This window comes from Harpia harpyja, chromosome 19, assembly GCF_026419915.1.
Source record: "Harpia harpyja isolate bHarHar1 chromosome 19, bHarHar1 primary haplotype, whole genome shotgun sequence".
Lineage (NCBI taxonomy): Eukaryota > Metazoa > Chordata > Aves > Accipitriformes > Accipitridae > Harpia > Harpia harpyja.
The window spans coordinates 6,038,135-6,059,216 of record NC_068958.1 but is presented as its reverse complement, the minus strand read 5'-3'; the positions used below and the strand labels follow the sequence as shown (position 1 = coordinate 6,059,216).

General features: G+C 63.6%; 3 protein-coding genes across 4 annotated transcripts; 1 reads left to right on the top strand and 2 right to left on the bottom strand.

The window, feature by feature from the left end:
- Positions 1-521: 521 nt before the first annotated feature.
- QRFP (pyroglutamylated RFamide peptide) lies at positions 522-3,078 on the bottom strand. Its single transcript, XM_052815494.1, has 2 exons — positions 2,970-3,078; positions 522-1,745 (listed from the first exon to the last, which is right to left on the bottom strand). The coding sequence occupies exon 2, from the start codon at positions 1,743-1,745 to the stop codon at positions 1,359-1,361; it is 387 nt and encodes a 128-aa protein (XP_052671454.1). The 5' UTR covers positions 2,970-3,078; the 3' UTR covers positions 522-1,358.
- A 983-nt stretch (positions 3,079-4,061) lies between these two features.
- FIBCD1 (fibrinogen C domain containing 1) lies at positions 4,062-20,867 on the bottom strand. The gene is made up of 7 exons (XM_052815668.1): positions 20,748-20,867; positions 15,209-15,685; positions 14,034-14,193; positions 13,235-13,371; positions 7,705-7,801; positions 7,163-7,342; positions 4,062-6,843 (listed from the first exon to the last, which is right to left on the bottom strand). Exons 1-7 carry the CDS (start codon positions 20,817-20,819, stop codon positions 6,584-6,586), a joined length of 1,383 nt encoding a protein of 460 aa, XP_052671628.1. The 5' UTR covers positions 20,820-20,867; the 3' UTR covers positions 4,062-6,583.
- Positions 14,636-20,578, top strand: LOC128154686 (uncharacterized). Of its 2 annotated transcripts, none has more exons than XM_052815670.1 (2): positions 14,636-14,795; positions 19,204-20,578. In XM_052815670.1, exons 1-2 carry the CDS (start codon positions 14,654-14,656, stop codon positions 19,464-19,466), a joined length of 405 nt encoding a protein of 134 aa, XP_052671630.1. In that variant the 5' UTR covers positions 14,636-14,653; the 3' UTR covers positions 19,467-20,578. The 2 variants fall into 2 exon arrangements, with proteins under 2 accessions (XP_052671630.1, XP_052671629.1); XM_052815669.1 differs by lacking the exon at positions 14,636-14,795 and adding an exon at positions 18,706-18,786.
- Positions 20,868-21,082: the final 215 nt, after the last annotated feature.

The window sequence follows — 21,082 nt, the reverse complement described above, 5'->3', positions numbered from 1 at the left end:
TAAGTGGTCTGTCTGCTTGATGGATATTACAATGCACCTCTTGGAGCCTGATTCCCCCCCTCCCCGCCCCAAGTCCTGCCACGGTCTTTGATTTTGAGGGCGCAATTTAGCGCTTGCAAATCATTGCCCTGCTTCATTTTTGTGCCTGCAATGAAATATTAACAGTCATTAGGTGTCTAACTTGCCGTTAGTGCCTGCAAGCCAGGTAGTTAGACCTCTGATTACTAATACCTTTGCCTGCAGTGGCAGGCACAAAAGCAAATGTCATTGGCATTGGCAGAACTAAATCTACCCAAAGGAGAAGGCAATTGCTGTAGAGTGGGGCTTGTCCTTCGCAGCCGTGGCTGTGCTGGCTTTTGGGGCTAGCGATTCTGCCGAGCTGCACCGTCGGCAGCGGAGGGGACTGGAGAGCAGAAAGACACCAAGCACCCGTTGGTGGTCCCGGGTAGGTGCAGGGGTCCTTGTTTCAGCCCTTCTGCACCCAAGTTTCTGCAGCAGCTACAGCTGGGAATAGGTGGAGATGGGGGTTAGGAAGGGGCAGGCTTTCAGGCAAGTGCTGGGGGGATGTGACGAGGACGCTGAAGGTCGGTCGTCGCCATCTCACCCTGGCGAGGACTACGACAGCACCTGAGGTCGGGGTGTGAGCGGGGCGGTGGGGCTGCAGCAGCACTGGTGATGCCAGGGCAGGTTTCCGTGCTCACGCCAGGGATTTCTAAGGACAAAATTTTCTCGAACCCTGCTGCTCTGGCCTGGTTTGCACGCAGGAGCCGGCTCTTGTAAGTGGCATCTTGACACTAAGCAGAATTTGCTGCCGGAGGGACTTTTCCTTAATAGGCAGGAGAGCAGCAGCTCTGTGACTCTGCGGAGAGCTCTGAGGGACCTGCTCCTCCCCGACAGCCCTGCCCTGGCTGGCAGCTACAGGCAAGCCCCGGGGGACTGTCACCACCAGGACTATCCCGCTGTAACCCTTCAGCCCACCTGCCTCCAGCCTCGACTCCTGGCCTTGCCAGCTCTGCCTGTCCTGCTGTGGCATCCCTGCTCTCCGCCTGCACTGCGGTGCTGGACACCCAGCGCAGGGCCCTTTCCCTGTGCCCCAGCAAAGGCCACGCGTGACCGGGGAAGGGACACGGTGGCTTCTTTTTAAGGCACCCTCCTCTTCTTCCATCGCACCGGCTGGAAACGGGGACGTGAGATCTGGAGCAGGGCTGCAAGCGGAGCAAACGCGGTGTCCCCCCTCCCCAAGGCGATCCCAGCAGCGAACCCCCCCGATACCCTTTTGTCCGAGCAAACCTAGGTGCGATGGAAGGGAAGGACGGGACGGGGTGACCCGCAGGAGTTGGGGGGTCGAGTCTGGGCCCTCATCTCCCAAAGCGGAATGTGAAGCCCCCTTTTTTCCTGTTGTAGCCATTGAGCTCCTCGGCCAGGTTCCCCAGCGTGCCGCTGCGCTTCTCCCCTCCCGCCGGCAGCAGCTCAGAGCCCCCTCGCCTGCCCGGCTGCTGCCCGGTCCCCTCCTTGCCATAGCCCCGCAGCTCCCGGACGATGCCCAGCAGTGTGCTCGGCTCCTCGCTTTGCCTCCGCTTTGCTCCTGCCCTCCAGCCGGCACCCAAGTCCTCAAACGCCGCTTGCCAGCTGGGCTTGAGCGGGGTCCCTTCCCCGGGGTCTCCCTGCTCCTGCAGCTCGCTGGGAGGGAAGCAGGCCCCCAGACTCAGGAGGAAGAGGCAGGACAGCGAGTAGGGTGCTTTCATCTGGGGGAAGCGCAGGAAGGGAAAGACATGTCGGTAAACCACAGAGCATCCTTGGGCAGCAGCTAAAGCAGCAGCAAGGGCTGCCCTCGGCTAGCACGTGTTCCCCATCCCTGCTGCAGCACCCACCAACCAGCCCTGCCACCCCGACACCCTGCAAGAAAACCCTTCCAGCACCCACCACTCCTCCTGCAGCCTCCGCACCAGCACCCGGCTGCAGTGGGGATGCTGGGGGGGGGATGTCTGAGCTCGCTCTACCTCTCCGCTGCCTCCTTCAGACCCGCTCCCCTTCATCTTTAGCGGCTCTGTGCTCACAAATTATAGCTACTCCCCTGGTTTGCAGCCAAGAGCTGGGCTTTGCTTGGATGGGGCTGGCTGAGTGGGCTATTAGCCGGGAAGGCTGATGGGCTCCGGAGCCGCCTGCTCCTCTTAGAGGCACTGCAGGGAGGACTTAAGTGCATTCACCTGAGCCGGCCTTATCTTCCCAATGCACAGGTCCTACCTGCAGTGCCTGGCTAATGCGAGTGCAGAGGAAGGTGCTCGACATCCCTCTGCTTTATGGGGCTCGGAGGTGCCCCGCCGACAGCAGGGTCTGCTGAGCAGAGCGGGAGGGAGCGTGGTGCCGGACCGCGCGCAGCAATGCCGCAGGCACCCGGGGTGACCTTGAGCGCGGGCAGGGCTGCTCTGCCTCCCCTTCGTCCTCCCGCAAAGGCTCAGAAAGGGGAAATGGGTTTTTTTATTATTATTTTTATTATTTGCTCCTGGAGATGTTGCCTTTAAAGTCATTGCAGGTGATGGGGGCCAGGGTGTCTGCCCCGTGCTTGCAGGGTGGGGGGCTGCTGTGGGTGCTCCGTGCTCCTGCACTGGACCTAGCTGAGCCTAAGCCCCCGCCTGTCCTCCCCAGCAACCCCCCCACCCGTGGGCTTCGCTTTGGGGTGCTCCCTGCCTCGTTCGCACCTTGCCGCTGTTCCACGCTCTCCCCTTTCACGCCCAGTTGCCCATCGTGGAGCCAAATCGCTGGATGCAGCCAGAGCGGGGAGCACCTTCCCAGCACCAGCGATCGGAGCTGCTGAGTCCCGTTTTGGGGTCTGGGGGTGCTGGTGGGTGCCCTGCCTGGGGCCCCCAGCTGCCTCCCACCAGCCCTTGCCTCCTCGCTGCCTGTTGAGACAGGGTGCAAAGCAGGCACCCAGGGGAAGACAGACAGACAGACGGCCGCCAGCAACTCACCTCTCCGCCTCAGGTGATGCCCCAGTGCTGCCCGTCCTGGACCTCCTCCGTGCCGCCCCGAGCCCGTGCCCAGACTGAGCTGACCAGCTCGCCTCCCCCGCCGTTAAATACCCACCGGTGCTAATTGCCGTGTCACCCCTCGAGCGCGTGGCCGGCTCGCAGGGCTATGGCTGCAGAGAGCAGAGGCTGGGATCCTGGCGGGGAGGGGGCTGGAGAGGGGGACGGGGGCTGGCGGAGCCACCACAATGGGAGCACGGCACCACCGCTGATTAACGAGCCTCTTTCGTTTGCTGCCTCATTTGGAGGAGAGGTTGGGTGCGCGCCGTGCTGGAGCTGGCCTTGAGTCACCGGTATCTGGCGGGGATGCTGGTGGGACGGAGGGTCTCCTCCGGGGGCACAAGTGTCCCCCACCCCCTCGGCTGGTGCGTACTCATGTGTGGCTGCTGGGGGTCCCAGATACGTGTGCAAGCGTGGTGGGTGCCCAGGCACCCGCAGAGACCCCTGCACCCCCAAACCCGCTCAGGGACTGGCCCTGCACGCACAAGCCTGAGTGCTTCCCCCATCCTTGGCCAGTGCGCGCGGCCACTGGTCCTAAAATGTGGTCCCCGACGCCTGGCACCCAGCTGTCCCCTCCCGGCTCCGTCCTGGCCTGGGGCAGAGCGGGACGTGGGGTGGGCAGCACCCCGCTGCTCGGCAGGGGCCGGGGGCATTGCTCGATGCTCTGCCCATCGGCGCAGGCAGGGGGGAGCGGGTCCCCTCGGCGCTTAGACCTGCCACCACCCTCTGTCCTGGCCCTGGGGCCACCCCGAGGTGCCTGGGTTTGGGCTGGAGCCCCAGGAAGCTTTCGCTGCCCCATCCCTGCCCCGCCGGGTCTCCCCAGCCCTCCCCGGCAGTTTTGCGGAGCGGTTTGGGCAGTCCAAGGCCACGACGGGCCGGTTCCCGGGATGCCGTGCCGCGAGCCCGGTGCGAGGAAGGAGCCGTCACCCGCGGGAGCTGTGGCGATCCGCCGCCGCTCCCTTTGCCGTCACCGCGGCGGGTTCCTCTGGCGATGTCTCCGCGCCGCACTATGGGCACGGCCGCCGACACGCCAGCTAACGATGAGTTCCTTTTATTAAGGAGTTTAGAAAGTCCACATGTACAGCGTTGGACACCACTCACACACGACCTAGACTTCACGGCACTGCTACACACCACGACCCGGCCCAGGGCTTCGTCGGGAAGGTACGCGGCCAGGTCCCAGACCCCCCGGCCACCCCTGCCCACCCTTCTCCGGGGAGGTGTCACCACGGATGGGTTTAGCCTAATCCGGGGCTGCGGAGTAACGCGTGCGCTCTCGGGAATAATCCTGGGAATCCTGCGTCTCGGCATGGATTAAATACCTCTCGTGCAAGTCAAAACAAAGTCATTAGGGAGTCCTGGGTGACACAGGCAGTTACACAAGGGTGTGCTACTGACAAACTGCACGTACAACATCCCCTCCCCGGCACAGAAAAACACCGGCGCAGGGGTCCAGGGAGGGGACGAGCCTTCCCGCCCGGGGCACACGGCTCCATGTGCCTTCTTGTCCCGAAGGCAAGTGCTAGAAAACCCAGCTACAGCTAATCCACTGAAATAAATGAACAAAAAGTAAAGGTGGGCGTTGTGCTCCTCGCCTGCGTGGGACCCTTTCCGGAGGGGTCCGGCGGGGCGCAGGAAGCCCCTTGGAAGCTGCTGGGGGCTTCTGTTCTTGTGCTGGCTGGGAAATGCCACCGCCGAGCTCCCCCAAATCCCATCGTTCGAGAAAGCCAGCCTGGCCGCCTGCTCCGGGCAGGGATGGAGCAGGTAGAGCTGATGCCTGCGCTCGGAGCTCGTCCTCACCCGAGGGCTCTAAGGAATGTCTCTGGCAGAGGGGAAAGCTGCAGTGATCCCCAGGGCATTGTGTGTCCCCATTTCCCTGGCAGGACAGACAGATGGGGACCCCCGGCAGGCAAAAGGGCTCATCCAGTACGGGATCCGAGGTGGCGAAGGATTAAAAAAGGAAGAGAAGCATGTAGGGAAGTACAAATCTGCCACAGCCAGGAAGATGAGCCTTTGATCTTCCCATGCCTTAACCCCCCCCTGGAAATGGGGATGGTGGGAGCTTTCCTCCCATCCTCGGGCAGTCTGTCCGTCCGACGGTGTGGCATGGGGGGCTCTGCTCCCCATTGCTGCTGCGGCACAGGCAGAACATCATGTAAAGCGTGGCAGGGTCCCGGCTGTCCCCCCCTCCCCATTCCTACACAGTCCACTCAAGCTTGGTTTTGGTTTTTTTTTCAGACAAAAGCCCCCATTTGAGTCCTTCCAGGGAGCCAGAGAAAGAAGTCAGCCCCACACCCCGTGGCAGCTCCTCCTTGGGTCGGCCAGCACGAGGCATCGCCTGCCGCCCGGTTATCAGGGCCCTGCAGATGCTAAGCCCCACTCAGGGCTTCTTTTTGCAAAACCTTAATGGGATTTGAAGAAATGAAAGGCTTTGAATATCTGCAGGTGCCGAGCCAGAGCGCGGCTCATCCTGGGTGAAAATGAATGCGGGTCCCCAGGCCGGGAGCGAGCGGTGGGGGCTCACACGGGGGCACGTGGGTGTACTATCCAAAGCCAAGGGTTTTGGGAAAGGTCACAGCTTTTGGATGGTGAAAGTCCGATGTGAATCCGAGTGGACCTGGTTGGGAGGGAGGAGCTGGGAAATGCAGGCAGAGCCGTGCCGGGAAGCGAGCCTTCCTCGCCTCCTCCTCCTTGCTGTGCTCCCCGTTTCCCCAGCGCTGCCAAAACAGCTCCATGCCGTACTCAGTTCTGGGTGAGCGTCCTTGCAGCACCGTGCCGGCTTGCTTTGGGGTGTCCCGACCCACTGGCAAGGCTCCAGGAGCCAGGACAGGGACAATGGGGACAAAGGAGTTTGTAGTTGTCCCTTTCCAGCTGCACTGCTCTTGCAGGGGGAGAGGTGAGCATTTTGCAGACCGGAGAAGGAATCACTGGCACGGTCAGACATCTGCGCAGGCTGCAACTCAGCCGAGCCCTCCCCATTCCCAGTAGCACCATGGGGTGAGCTGGAACTGTGGAGCAGCAGCCTCGTCCCAGTCCTGGGGGCTTTGTGGGGCTCGGGGCTCCCCACGGCGAGTGTCCCCTAGTCCCTTGCCAGCTTGGCGAGGCCACTGCTGGGTGTCTGTGCCCGAAGCGGAGATGAGCAGAGGTGCCCAGCCTGCCTGGGCTGCTGCATCCCTTCCTCCCGCCTGCCCTCCTCCCTCCAGGCTGCCCCTTCTTTTCCTTGCTGGACCCCGCTGGGCACCGCTCCCCAAATCCCCGCATCCCGCTGCCCTCTCTGCCGCAGCCATGAGCACCGGCCGTGGGTCACGCTCCGGCCAGCAGACCCGTTTTGGCTGCAGGGGAGCCGTGGCGGTAGGAAGCAAAGGTCCGGTGATGTCCACGGGTGCCCGGGAGCTAAAGCCACCCTCGCCAGGGGCAGGTGCTCCCCAGGAGCCCCTCGAAGACGGGCCAGCCCTTGGGGAGGATGGGGAGGATGGCAGCCGGGGGGATGGGGCTGCGGGGTGGGGGGGGGACGGGCATGGGGCTGGGCACGGGGTGGGGGGGCTCATGCCATCCAGCTAATTCTCCTCCCGGACGGGCCGGATCTTCATCTCGGTGAACTTGAGGGAGTACTGCCAGCCGGTCCAGGAGGACCACTCGATGCCGTCGGCGTAGGAGCTGTGGTGGCCCTTGAGGTACTGCCCGTTGAGGTTGGAGGTGTGGCAGTTGCGGTACCACCAGGCGCCGTGGTAGAAAGCCGCGCAGTTGTTCTCCGAGTGGTCGTTGTCCAGGTCCTTGGTGGTGAACTTCATCCCGTTGTGCTTCAGGAAGGAGTCGCCTGCCACCGGGGGAAAGGAGCCGTGATGGGCCCTTCTTGCCCCTCACCCTGCCCTTGGGCCATCTCCCACCCCGGGGGGCTCCCCTGGGCACCCCAGTGGGGCTCCTTCGGTGATGTACGGGGCACTTGGTGTCACCCACCCTGCAAACGCCCAACCGCAGACCCTCTCCTGCCTCCAGCTCCCCGTGGCTGCAGGGATGCAGCCGGCGCTGCCACCAGTGCTGGAGGAGACGGCTAACACCCCGGCGAGGGGATTTGGTGGCCGTGGGCTCCCCCTGCCCCGTGGGACCACGCGCATCCCCCCGTCCCGCCGCCCTACCTGCCGTTCCCGAGTAGTCGGCGATGGAGACGGGGTACCCGTCCTCCTCGGGGTCGACGGAGAAGAGCCCCACGCCGAAGCTGCCGTAGTGGGCGAAGGCAGTGCCGTTGTCGAAGTCCTCCAGGTCGATGCGGAGCTCGTAGCTGCCCTGCACCGTCAGCACGTGGATGCGCTTCAGCCCTGCGGCAGAGGGAGGGGGTGAGCGGGGGGACCCTGGCGGGGATGGGGTGGCTGGGGGTCCCTGGGGAGGGGGCACGGGGTAGGACAGGGAGCGGTTCCCACCCTCCAGCCCTCGCTCTGTTATTGCCGCACGGCCGAGGGCACGTGCTCGGCTCGCGGGCAAACAGCCCCATCGCTTCCCTGACCCTGTGCAGCCACCCGGTCCCCTGCCCAGGCCGTCGCTCCTAGGATGTGAGTTCTGGCCGGGGGGGTCTCAGTGTCCCCTTCCTCTGCAAAGGAAAGCCTGGACTTCTCTGGGGGGGGCTGGCAAGCCCCAGGCTTTGCCAGCCGGCCCGGGAGCGAGCACTGCTAGCCCCACGCACCTAACCAGTGCTCTCCCGTCAGCTTCCCGAAGCCATCCCGGTAGGCTTCCCAGCCGCGGAAAAAGTTCACAGAGCCGTCCTCCCGCCGCTGAAACACCTGGGGAGGGAGACATGCGGGGCGTCAGTCGTGGGGCTGCTCCGAGCCCCAAGCAGCCCCCCCTGCTCCCCACCGTGCTGCCCACCCCTCCCTGTTGCCACGTTATTAGACGCGGGCGCAAATTAAACCCTTTCAACTCAGTAATTACATGGGGACACTGGCAAGTGGGTCCCCAGGGGAAATGCCGATCGTCATCTGCCAGCTCCCAGGGATGGGCGAGTCCATTCGGATAAAATCCTTCACTGGATCCTCCACCTGGAAATTGAAGCAGAGCTCGGGAAACCCGCGGTGTGCTCCTTTGGGAAGGTGGCCGGTGCCCTGGGAGGGGTGGGCACCCTGCACCCGGCTCGAAACAGCCCAGGCTCTGTCATTGCACGTGGGAGCGGAGGTATGGACAGACGGACAGCGTGACTCAAGGTCCGTCCCCGCAGCACGTGCTGCCCGGGTCAGTCCCAGCCATCCTGCAAACGGCGGGATGCTCAGTACTGTGTAAAACTAAGCAGCTGATTTCCCCCGCCTGGGTCCATGCTCTCTCCAGGGCAGCTGCCCTGTTATCAGGCATCGTTCCTGCAATGGCCTCATTAGTCTCCCAGAGAAATTAACTGTGGGGTGCCGACCGCCCTGACTCCTGCAGAGCCCCCAGATCCCAGCCAGATCCCCAGGACTCAGCATGGCTTTTCTCCTTGGAGCCTTTCCCTTCTCCTCTCCCATCTGCTTATCGGCATGTCATGCCCTGTGTGTTTCATCCCCTTTTATCCGTAGTTTCAGGTTTGATTTATTGACAATGATCCAGAAAATGCTGCCCTGTGTCCAACCATTTGAACTTAATTAAGCCTCCAGCTCTGGATTAATTGCATTAAACTTGGCTGAGCCAGCCCGCTCAACTGCCACCAAGTGCCGCGCTCCCGTGGCCACGGCGGGGGTGGATGGCGTGTTTGGTGATTTCGGAACAGCCACCCCGTGTGCCGGCAGCCAAGGGGACAAAGCACCCTGTCTTTGGGTCCCGGCTGTGCCGCCGAGCCCATTTGCCCTGTTTCCAGCATCCCAGGCTCGGGCAACGCTGCCGAGCCCCCACACCGGCTGGGAAGCCACCATGCTTTGCTCGACGGTGGGGATGCTCCTTCGCAGCCTCCTCCCGGCTGCTCCTGCCCATGCGGGGTTTCATCGCGGCATGCGGAGGAGACCCAGCTTGTGAGCTTCACGATGGTTTGCCCTTCACCGGACCGGCATTTTTGGGGCCGCTGGTGCCTGGTGCAGGCTCCGGCACGCTCCTCGGCATGGCAAGGCTCTGATCCTGCTGTACTTACCTTCTAGAATTAGAGCCTTAATTTTTATCCCTGCGTTGAGCACTTGAGAAGCTGTGGTTAAGCCCGTTTAAAGGGGCTTTCTTTGGGCTTGCTGGGAAAGGGGGATGGCACAGCTGGACAGGGGCCTGAAGCTGATTTTCCCTGGCCAAAGTCGGCTCCGGCGCTGCCGCATGGGGAAGGCGGCGGAAGCAGCACCGATGCTCCCTCTTAATCGGCTTTGACCCGCGGTTGTAAATAGGCCAATTGCCTGAGCGGTGCCCGGGGAAGTGAGCGGGGCACATCTCTGTTGGCTGAGCCTCGGCACGGCTCGGCAATCACCATGGATGCCGGAGGAGCCCTCGGTGCCCTGCTGCCCACCAGGCTCGGCCCCTGGGGGCTGGAAACTGGGTCGGAAGGGCTGGTGGGTGCTGGAGGTCCCGCGTCCTCTTGGGTCTCCTGCTCCATCCTCATCATCTCTTGTGCACGGTCCCTCCTCGTGCTTCATTGTGCACCCGCTGTGTGCAGGCAGGGATGTGGGAGCCTCCTCCTTGTCCCCTGCACCGGGATGCTGCGGGCACCGGGATGCTGCGTGCACCGGTGACCCACAGGCTCGCTGCTGCGCTCCCAGCCCTGCCTCACTGCTTTTTTCCTCCTCATCAAATATGCATCACCCCCTCTTAAGCAAAAAGGATTTCCTTCCCTTCTTTAAAGGCAAGGCTGAAATATTTATCTCCCCCGCTCTCTGCCTCCCCCGGTCGTGCTGAGCTCGCGGGGCAGGGACAGGCTTCTGCAAAGGCACCAACCCAGAAAAATGGGTTAAAAACAGAGAAGAGTGGGCTCGAAACCACACCACAGCCACAGCCTGGGGAGACGCTTGGCCATCGCTTTTCTGCCACCGCAGTGCTCGAGCTCCTGGTTGGGTTTTCAGCAGCCGTGGCATCGACCCCACAGCCCCGGCCCCACGGCGTTCCTCTGAGCCCCCATCGCAGCGGGGAGACGGTCTTTGGGTTCAGCCACAGAGAAGACAAACTCGGAGCATCGCAGGAGCCGGTCTCCGGGAAGTGCCAATCCCGTGTGGTAGCCTGCGAACATCGTAGCCGGCAACGCTGCCTGTCCCGGGGACCCAGCTCCTCCTGCCTGTCCCCACCAGCAGAAGTGTCTCGTTCCCATTTGTGGCAACACATAAGTCACATCTTTTGGAAACAGCACGTGTTTCCCCAGGCTTGTCTCACCCGCTGCCTTCGGCTTATCCCAGCCCTTGTGTAAATGCATCCGTGTCTGCTCAAACCCCCCCAGCCCGCTCCGGGACCCTTCTGGCGGGTGATGAGCAGGCTGGGCGAAGCCGTCCCCGTGAGCATCCCCGGCATGGCAGGTGCCCGCGAAGCTGGAAGCTGTCACTTAACATCACCACAGCCCTTGTCTTGCTGGCACAGCCTTTCCTTCCGCATCCTTCGGCTTTCCCACCGCTTCCCAATACGCGCCGTACATGGAAAATGATGCTGAGGTGGATGGAGCCGTCGCGGCACTGTTGCTTACGGGGCTGAGATGCTGATCCCGGGGGACTTTGCCCCAGCTGGGCAGCAATGGAGGCTCAGGGGGACCGGGAGGAGTGTGGGGCGTTTGCAAAGACTTCCCAAGACAACAGCACGTGAAGAGGCAACTTTTTCAGGCCTCCCAGGATGCTGAGCCTCCCCCACCTGCCGTCACCCCCTTATTTCTTTAATAAAGTGCCGGAGGTGAGTGTCAAAGGGGGGGGTCACGGTCAGGCTGGGCAATTACACAGCTGCAGCCCAGCACTGCTGCGAGGCTTGGGTCAGCCCGGGGGAGTCGCTGCAATTAAAGTCGGCGCTGAGCGCAGGACACGGATGTTCCCGTTGGTGCTGGAGGGCACCGACCCGGACCTACGCCCCAGCTGGCTGCAAACGGGCCGAGGAGGGGACAAAACAGACTGGGGGTGCGCGCTGGGGGCTCCTGCATGGACGCCGACGCTGGCTGCCCTCTCTGCCAGATTTCTGGTTTTCGGCTACGCAAAACAGGCAGCAAACAGTCCCAGAGCTGCAACCGCTTGCGCAGCGCAGGGGACTTTGGCTGCCCCAGGCTGGATGCGGCCGTTGCGGGGAGAAGAGGTCTTGGTCTGGCGAGGGCTGTGCCTCGCTCAGCCTTCCCTATGAAGGGGATGGGGAACGACCGGGGATGCTGCCTCTGGCAAGGGGACAGGGTGACACTGCAGATCACACCGTGGGCATGGGGAGGTGGGTGACCCCGGCCGGGTTTCTCCCCGACGGGGCATCGGGGCAGCTCTTGCCCCAGCCCCGCTCCCCGTGGTCTCTAAGCCGTCCATGCAGGCTAAGGCTTAGCTCAGCAGCTCCCAAGCTCCGGAGTCAAAATTGATTCAGCTGCTGCCATCGCTTCCACCCACCCACCCACATGCAAATAAGCCCAAATGTCAGGAGTAATCGCTCCAGAGGAGGAGGAGGAGGAGGAGGGGAGGGAATTTTCCCAGGCTCTGCACCATGGTGCCCAGCCGTGTCATGGCTTACCTGGAGCCTGGGTGAGCCAGTGCCCCAAGGACCCCCCCACATCCCCAGCCCCACGGGAGATGGCTGAGACACCCCCTGCACCCCAAGGGACTGGAGGTATGTTTGGGAGCCTCTGCTGCAGAGCAGCCCTGAGAAATGGGGGCCTGGGGTGAGCACCCTCAGCCCCGCTCTGGATGCGCCCATCTCCGGAACGCTGGGATTTGGCACCCGGTTTGGCTCCTCTGCCCCGGTCGAGGCAAGGCAGAGCTGTGGTGCTGCAGGCAGCACCGTGCTAGCCCCGCTGCCGGATCCCACGGTGCTCTCGGGTGTAAAATCATTTGCTTCGCCCCCTCCCCAGCCCAGCCGGAGCCCTCCTGGCTGCAGCAGCTTTAAATAAGCCTCTGAGTGTCTCGCTAATCACCTTGGGCTGCTCTTCAGGCAGCGCTCGAGCATGGCTGGGACTGACAGAGGCTGTGCAGACTGTGCGTGGGGTTTGCAAGGACCATCCCCACCCTAGGGAGCCAGTGGGGTCCCCCCTTTTCCCTCTGTGAGCCCCCCCAGGAGTCTCGGTTCCCAGGGCTGCGCTGTGCCTCAGTTTCCCCGCCGGAGCTGCTGGTACCAACCTGTGTATGACAGGTTGCTCCTGCCCGGGGTGGGCTCTGGGCAGACCGAGGCCAAAGGCTCATCAGCCCCCCAAGGGCAGGGGGGCTAAGCTCCCTCCTGGCACTGCTCAAAGCTGCTTAGGGGAATCAGATCGTGGGGATTTGTTTCCTAGAGCGCCCAGCTGGAGGGGTGCTGGCCAGCTCGGCTCACCCAGTGTGTCCTCAGGGGAGAGGCTGCCTGCCCACCCCTCCCGGTGAGCCCCCCCCCACCTCCGTGGGACCCCCTCGCTGCCCTGCCGGCACCCTGAGCGATGCCCTCGTGGGTAGGGTCTGCTCGCACCCAAGGGGTCCCTGGAGCAAGGGGGGTCTCCAGGCTTGGGGCTGCCAGTGCCGTGTCCCCCCCTGCTCCCTACCCCCATTACTGTGATTACGGGGTCGTCGCAGCCACCGTGGCAAAGTGAATCGGACAGGGCAGCCGGGGAGCGAGTGAATCAGCGCAGCGCTGGAGGTGCCCCGGGCACCCCTGCATTAGATGAGGCAAAACATACTGGGTTTGGGGTCCACACTGAGCCCCAGCACCAGCTCACCGGGACCACGAGGCTGGGTCAAAGCACAACCATTCACCCCACAGCACAACTGCAGCTACCCTGTGCCCTAGCCGGGCACCAGCCCTGCCGAGAAGGATGAACTCCAGCCGTGGCATCCAACTCCCCACCTAAAACCACCCTCCAGCTCCAGCCAAGCTCCCCAAGCCCAGGGCAGGGCGGCTGGACTCCAGCACAGGGCTCAGGCCAGCAGTACCGCCGATGCTGCCAGCACGGGTAACGTGGACTAGCCTGTTTACTTGCTTCCCCGCAAGACTGGGCACCCTGTGCACATGCAGACCCCATTAGCATTTATCCCCCATCCCGATGACACATCCAAGTGCTGAGAGTGACATCTCCCGCCCCTGGCATCCCGGCGCGGGGACAAGCCCGTGGCCGGCGGTGGCATCACCCGGTGGCCCCCAGCACCGCGGCAGCTCACCGTCCAGCCGCCCCCGTCCGTTGTCATGTCGCAGTAGACCTGGAAGCCGGAGGGATAGTGTGTGGGGAAGATGGAGTAAATCCCATCCTCTTGCTGTCCATTCGCATAGATGTCAAAGCAGTCTCGGGGCCGGGAGCCTGCAGCATGGCATTGGGATGGGGTGGGATGAGAGGAAAGCTGGTTAATTAATGATCTAATTTAATGTCTTGCCATTTCTTTCAGGCGCTCAACCTTGCTGCCAGCTCTAGTTGGCGGCTCAGCGCTGCCTTGCTCTTTGCCTCCTTTCTCCTCCGATGCTCAGGGCGAGCGGTGCCGGGGGGGATGCAGCCACCATGGGGACCACCCCCCCAGCAGCTGGCAGGGACCGACCCCATGTCCCCTTGTGATGGCAAGGGCAGGCTGGGACCCAGCTGGGGACGAGGGAGCCGATGCCCGGAGGCAGCTGCAGGCAGAGTGTGGGCACGTGTTTGCAGCCCTGGGACACTCTTACTCAGCTTCATCTTAACCAAATGATGATGAATGTGACTGTTTATTCTGAGTCCCATGCAGCGCAGCCGTCTGCACCCGAATGAAGGCGAATGGTCGCTTCTTGCTCTGCTTTTGCCCCAGCTACATCTGCGTGGGGAACGGGTGGGTCTACATCTCCCTCCTGTTCCATCTCCCCATCTCCTTGCCGGCCCCCCACTGTATTAAATCCCTTCTCCAGGCTGGTTGTTTCCCCTCTTCTTAGGCAGAGACCTGCCAAGAGCAGCCCCAGGAGCATCCCTCTCCCCAGGGACCGACAGGGATGCCGTCTCACCGTTGGAGCAGCTCCGGGGCCGCGCTCCCCTGGCCGGCGCTCGCTGCAGGTCGGCCTTGAGCCGGGGCCGGGCACCGCCGCGTTCCTTCTGCAGCGTGTCCAGGACGTCGCTGACGGAGCTCACCAGCCGAGCCATGTTGGTCTGGCTCTCTGAGAGTAGCTGTGGGCAGGGGACACATGAGGGGACAAGGAATTGTGGTTAAATGTGGTTAAACCCCTTCCACGCCCCAGCCCCTTGATCACCCCGCCGTGAGGATGCTCTGCCCACTCCCACGGCTCCCCAAGCACCTGCGGGCAGCAACGCTCCCTGCCGGGGTACGGGCTGGTGGGGAGCAGGTGAGGACATAAAAGCCACAGCAGATCCCATACGGCATTTCCAGTGCTTTTTGGTCTGGGGTCAGGGTCCAGATATCGCCTATTGCCATCAGGGCTGAGAAATCCCCGAACTTGGGTGCGTCGGTGCCGCCACCCCGTGGGATAAAGAGCATCTCTGGGCAAGGGACGGGATCGTGGAGGCGGCAGGAATAGCCGTGTCCCGAGACAGCCGCCAGCTCTCCGCTGTCCCCCGAGGTGACCTGGACTGGGTGAGTGACATGGGGTGGCCGCGGCAAAGCAGCAGGATGGGGAGCGAAGCAAAGCAGTGGGGAATCGAGCAGCTCCGGCTGGAGGGAGATGAGCACCAGGAGGGACGGGCACGGAGCCGAGCATCCAGTTGTGCCCTGGGTCCTGCTACAATGCCCGGCAGACCCCCGGCATACCCAGGTAAGCGTTTCAACACAGCGGATCAGCTGGGAAATTTTGGGGACTGTATATAAGGGGGGGCTGATTGCTGCATGAAGCACCCTTGGGATGGTCCTGTGCTGTGCTCGGCTCTGCTCAGAGCCCCCAAACTGGACCTGGAGCCGGGAGAGCCACATCGTGGGAGGCTGCACACTCGGCTCACTAGCACCGGGGCAGTTTGGCAGCGAGACACAGGCAGCTGATGAGCTGGAGCTGAAGTTGTGCTTCCTAACTTGCAATTCCCAAGCACCCGCCTTAAACCTCAGCTCCTTCTGCTGGAGGTCTTCCCTGGACAGCGTGGGCAGAGGCTGCAAACAGCTCTGCTCCTGGGGACACGGGGACAGGGGACGTCTGTCCCCAAGGAGCACTGTGCAGCATTCCCAGCCCCAGCTCACCTGGATGAGCCTGCCCTGCTCTCCCTGCAGGGCGCTGAGCTCCTGCCCCATGGCGCTGTGCCCCTTCTTGAGGCCGTCGCAGTCGGCGCGCAGCTGCACGGCGTGCGTCAGCAGCTTGGCCACCTCGTCCGCCACCGTGACCAGCAAGGCCTTCTGCTGGCTTTTGGTAGCCTTGGCCTCGGCATCGTGGTCGGTGACGGCGCGCAGCAGGGAGGTCTGCAGCCCCTCCAGGCGCCCGAAGGTGCCCGCCGCGTCGGGGCAGTTGGGGTCGATGAAGATGTTGATGCGGGAGCTGTCGGCTTTCTCGATGGTGACCAGCGCGTTGGCTTCCTCGGGGTTGGTGCTGATGACGGGGGGTGATTCGGTGACGGGCGTGTGGTAGTGGTTCATGAAGAGGATGGCCCCTGTGACCGTCACTGCCAGGAGGACGGCCACCGAGAGCAGGACGGTGCACAAGATGTACCCGCAGCTCATCCTCTGCGGACAGAGAGACAGACACCGTCGGGACCCATCCAGACGAAACCATCCCACTCCCCTTCAACTGAGAGGTGGGTTCAAACCCTTACAGACTTGGGGGGGGGGTCCAGCAACAAGGGAGGCGATGTTGGACATGGGGATAGTGGCAGAGGAGGGGACGTGGGGACCCCGGGGAGCCCTGCGGTTTTGCCAGGGACACGGAGGCCACGGGCGAGCGCTCAGCGAGCAAAGCAGCTAAACCCGCCTGGGAGCCAGAGGTATGAAATAATAAAGAGAGCGAACGTGTGGCAGCCGCCTGCTCCCTCTGGCATGTTTTATTTAAGGTGGTGATACTCAGCTGGAGCAGCCCCAGCTCCCCGGGAGGTGCGTGCAGGGCTCCCTGCTGCCCTGGGCACAAATATGGGGAGAAAAAGGGAAAACACGCCCTGTGTCCCCCAGAGTGGGGACCGCGGGGAAAGCAAGGAGGCGAGGGCAGGCAGGGGCTGTCCCCAGCAGCAAGGGGAGGCTGTGGGTCGGTGCTGGGGCCCCGTCACCCTGAGCATCACGGGGATCTGCTCTGCACAGGACATCTCGCAGCTGGGGGGGGGCCATGCGTCCCCGTCCCCCTTGCACCCTCGCTGCCTGCTGGGGAGGAGCAGAGCTGCTCCCAAAGCCCTCGGACCTGTCCCAGAGCCTCCCGGTGAGGGGGAGTCGCTGTGGGAAAGGTCTCTGACCCCCCCCGAGCCCCTCTGGCAGCTCCGCTGCTGCAGGGACCCATCGGCTCAGCCCCCGGGAGCTGCTCCGTGCGCACCAAAAGCCTTTTCTCCTTGCAAAGCGTGAAGTGCCGATGCCGACAACGCAAAGGGAGCGAGCTGCCACCCGGTCTCATCAGCCCGCCGTGCCCCCCGCCACCTCCCCTTCTCATTACACCTGCAGGACAGAGGTTGTGATTTTCCCCTGACCCCGGCCACGGCTGTCACAAGGAATTGCAGGGCTGCCAGAAAACTGCAGATTCGGAGAGACAAAGACTACTTTCCCCAGAAATGAGGAGAAAATTGCTGCATCTGCAAAGATTTCCCAGGCCCTCTCCCCTCCTGTGCACATCTATCTGGAGTGACACCTTCCTTCAAGCACCCTTCATTTCATTCACGCTCTCGCAACCATTTGCATTAAGGTGACCTCGGCTGCGGCAGGGCTGGCCGGCCAGGGGCCGGGGGGCTGGGGATGCCCCACCAGCCCCAGGGGATGCTCCGGGTTTCTCCCCCAGCCCATGGAGCGAAGCTGGAGATGGAAACGGCACTGGGCTGAATGGGAAGCCACCCTGCGGGGGGGGGGCACCTCCATAACGAGGCAGCCCCAGGCTCAGCCCCTCGGTGTGCGTTAAAAGGAGATGTCAAAGGCAGTATGGGGAGCTTTCGGCAAGCAGAGGGTCGAGGAGTTTGTCCTGTGTTTGTAGACATGGAGCCCTGGCTCGGGGGCATGAGGGGCACCCTGGAGCAGCAGGACGGTGGCAGACGGAGGTGGGAGATTCCCATCGCTGACACCCTCACGTGGACACCTGGGACCTGGGCTCGACCTGACCCCTCAGCACCCAGTGAGTGCGGAAGCGACAGGAGTGGTTTGGGATCCGCGGGGCGAGCAGGGACCATGTCCCAGCATCTGTCCTGGCTATCGCAGCACCTTCAGCTCCATGGATCTGCGCCCTTCCATCCTACATGCTGCTGGTCCCCACCACACTGATGTCCCCAGCTCAAAACGTGCCTGCTGGGACACGCAGAGGGGCTGCAATGGCCGAGGGACCCATCAGCATTGAGGGTTTCAGGAGCAGAGCCGTGCACGGCCGATGCTCCGTTTCCCACAGCCACACAAATGCCAACTGGGCTTTAACACGCTAAAATCCTGCAGCTCTGCCCGGGAGCTGCATCCAGCAGTTTTCCAGCCTTCGAGCCCCAACATCACTGCCCTCCCACCAGCACCGAGAACTGGGGCAAGAACTGGGGGCCGATCCCCTTCGCAAGTGCCCCCCTCTGCTTGCGACCGCAAGATCCTGAGTGGTGGCAGCTTTACGAGTCCCACAGCATTTTGCTGGCAGGTTGTGTTACCTGGCAACCTGCAGTGGGGAGAGCAGGGAAATACTCAGCCAGCGGCACCAGCAATGCTCCAAACTGGGGTGTGGGTCCCCCAAACCCCCCCAGCACAGCAGCGCTGCAGCTGCATGCCCAGCTCCCAGCATGGGGCCCTGCAGATGCCTCTGCTGCACGTTCCTGCCCCACCATGGCCATGGCCCTCACGACTCCAAGGGTTTCTGCTGTCCGTTGCATGGCCTTGGGCTCCTGGATCTTCTTGCCAAGGCTTTCAGGCAGGACATCCCCCTGCCTCAGTTCTTGATGTGCCCCTGGGGACATCCATCAGGCTGGAGGTCCCCATGGCTCCAAATCACTCCTTCCTAAGGAAAGCAGAAGCTGGGAGGCTGGGAGGTGCTCGCGATGAGAAAGCTTCACTTGCAAACCTGCTCTGGAGCTGGGACTGGAGCTCGGGAGGGAGCCCCAGGCAGGAACTGAGTTAGTGTTGCCTTCCCAGTGCAAAGCTAAGCGGGGCTCTCCATGCCCTGCGCCGGCTCAGGCAGTATCTCTGTGCTTGGCCACCGTGCCCCGTGGGGGCAGGGTCCTCGGTGCCCCAGCCACGCCACGTGAGCACCCTGCGGGCTGCCCTGCACCCTGGGACTGTGGGTCCCTGCCACCCCAGTGCCCATCATCCCCCCCCACCGAGCATCCCCCAGCCTCCTCTGCCAGCCGGACAGGCGAGCGGCTGTGCTGGGTGTGGGAGACAGCAGCTCCGGCACCCACAGCCTGCGGGGAGGGAAGGACACGAGCTGGCTTGTCCCTGGGGCAGCCGGAGCAGAGCCGGAGGTGGACTGGCCCCTGGGGAGCACGGATGGAGAGCGATGGTGGGAGAAGCTGAGTTCTGCCATGGGAGATGCTCCTCAAGGAGGAGGTGCCCTTTGCTCCTGCCAAAGCCGCTGCTCTTTGCCGGCTCGCCAGGCAAGCTCTGCGCTGTGGGATGGTGGGCAGCGATCGCAGGCAGCCCTGGGTGCTCTCCCCCTGAGCCGTGCCCTCAGCCAGGTATGAACCAGGACCCCGGTTGTGCTTCTGAGGCAGGCAGACACTGTGGTTTGCGTTGCCCAGGCTCAATTGCTGGGGCAAACTTTAGTCCTGGTACCCCCACCTTACTGCCAGAATCCACCCAGCCTTGAAGGAGCCCCAGGGCAGTAGGGGCCAGTCCCCTTCCCCCCCCCCCAAGCCACTGCTCACTCCAGAGCTGCCCAAGCAGTTCATTTTACATCCCAGCCGCTCACCCCTGTCCCTCTCCACCCTCCCTGCCTGTCCAGCTCTGCTGCCGCTCAGCTTTGCGCAGGGCTGCAGCCCCCGTCCCCGCTCGCCGTGGGGCAGGGGCTGTACCCCAGCCACCCCCCCCCCCGCACCCTGCTGCTCCCCGTGCCCTCCCGGAGCCCAACGCCGCACTTCGCTCCCTCCCTGCAGGCACGGAGGCAGATGAACTGAATCCCACTCCCGTTACCTGTTCTCCTCCGTCATCCAAAGCCTGCCTGCTACCGCTCCTACAGCACGGCGCGCTTTGCGGCTCAGGGAGAGGAGAGGAGAGGGCTGGGGAGTGCACCGGAGCCGGCTCCATGGGTGAGCATGCAGGTGAGCTGGGACGGGTTTCTACTGGAGCTTTTGGGAGCTGGGAGCCCAGCACCAGCTGCACGGCACACTCCGTACCTCCTTTGCAACCCCCTGCGTGAACCACCAGCTCTGGGCTGTGTTGTCCAGCCCCGTACGGGTGGTGGGGCTGGATCCATCCTGCCCAGCTCATCCTTGGGACCATGGGGGGGGTATAAAGCCGCACGGCTAGCGGCAGCCTGGCTCCAGCCGGACGGCACCGCTCGGACCCCCGTGTGGAGGGGCTGCGTGCCAGGGAGGCAGCTCTGCCGGGAAGGGGAGAGGAGAGCGAGGTTTCTCTCTCAGGGCGGTTTGGGGCCTCCCGTGCCTCTCGGCGAGGGAGCCGTTCGGCACGGATGGGCTAACCGGGAAGAAAAGGGCTCAGAGAAGGGTGTGCAGAAGGGAGAAGTCAGGCAGAAGTCCCTTTCCTGCATCGCTGCGGGTGGAAGGAGGACAGGGACGTGGCAGACCTGGGGGCAAGGGGGTCTCACAGCCGGGTCCAGCTGCTCCCCCCCTCCATCCTCGCCCAGTGCCGGGATGCAGAGGAAGGGCAGGCGCTGCCAGCTCTTGGCTCCTTCCCTTGCCTCACAACCTCCATCGGAGACTCGCTTTTCCCCCCCCAGCTCTTCCCAGGAACGCTTGCCCATATACTCCGCACTCCTTCCCTCCCTGCCTGCGCTCTGGGTGCAGGCAGGGCGGCCGCATGCCCCCGCCACGCAGCCATGCCTGCTCTTCCCTACCTGCTCCCTCGTACTCGGTGGCCGAAGGCCGGGCAGCTGCCCGTTATTACCTGCTGGTTACGCTGGGCTGGAAGAAGCTGGCACACGTGCGGCGGGTTGTGCAAACAGGCTCCGGCACGTGCCGGATTCCCCGCGCGTCGCCGCAGGCTTTGCCACCGCTTCGCCGCACCCCACCGCAACGCCGGCCTCTCCCTCCAAAAAAACCAGGGGGGCTGCTGGAGGTTAAGAGAGGGCCAGGCAGCCGGGAGTCCCCGAACCGAGAGGAATGGCTCTCCGGCTGCAGCAGGGAGCTGAGATGCCAAATCCCTTTTAAAGGGTTATTTAAGCAGTTTAAAACGTGCAGCGGTTCATCGGAGGTGTGTGTGGCAGCCCCGGAGCGTTGCCCGCTGCCTGGCCGAGGGGCAGCCCTGGCACTGGGGGCTGAGGAGACGACTGGCTGCTAATAAATAAACTCAATAATTCGAGGGGGGGGGGGTGAGGGGAGGCAGCCCGGGGAGCTCCGCACCGGGAGAAAAGCTCGTTGGGGGCAACGGGGGAAGGGGAGGGGGGGAGGTTTCGGTGGGACACCCCCGGGCTGGCTCCTGCCCCTCTGCCCCCCCCCATACCCCCCCCTCCGCCCCGTACCTGCGATTTCTCCTGCTGCCCGTCCTCAAGTTGGGAGGCTCCTCCCATGGTTTTCCAGCGCTCGTTCCCCATCGCGCCTCCAACTTCCAACCTAAGTGCCCAGACCCCCCCTTCCCCTTTTCCCAGACCCCCCCCCCCGCCTCTTCTTTCCCGGCAGCGCAGCCCCCGGCCCGCCCGCGCTGCCCGGCTGGCCGCGGCGGGAGGACGGGCGGCGGCGGCGGCGGCGGCGGCGGAGGAGGAGGAGGAGGAGGGAGGAAGAGGAGGGAGGGAGGACACGGGTACGGACGTGGGGGTGGATCTTCCCTCCCCGCCCGCCCCGCTCTCTCCCCCCCACC

Coding starts and splice junctions, on each gene's coding strand:
- FIBCD1 (XM_052815668.1), bottom strand. CDS start 20,819: ATGGGGAACGAGCGCTGGAAAACCATGGGAGGAGCCTCCCAACTTGAG. Junction 14,194..15,208: donor AGCAGGGCAGGCTCATCCAG/GTGAGCTGGGGC, acceptor CCCTGCCCACAG/CTACTCTCAGAGAGCCAGAC. Junction 7,802..13,234: donor CGGACGGGGGCGGCTGGACG/GTGAGCTGCCGC, acceptor CTCCCTCCCCAG/GTGTTTCAGCGGCGGGAGGA.
- QRFP (XM_052815494.1), bottom strand. CDS start 1,745: ATGAAAGCACCCTACTCGCTGTCCTGCCTCTTCCTCCTGAGTCTGGGG.
- LOC128154686 (XM_052815669.1), top strand. CDS start 19,363: ATGCAGGTGAGCTGGGACGGGTTTCTACTGGAGCTTTTGGGAGCTGGG.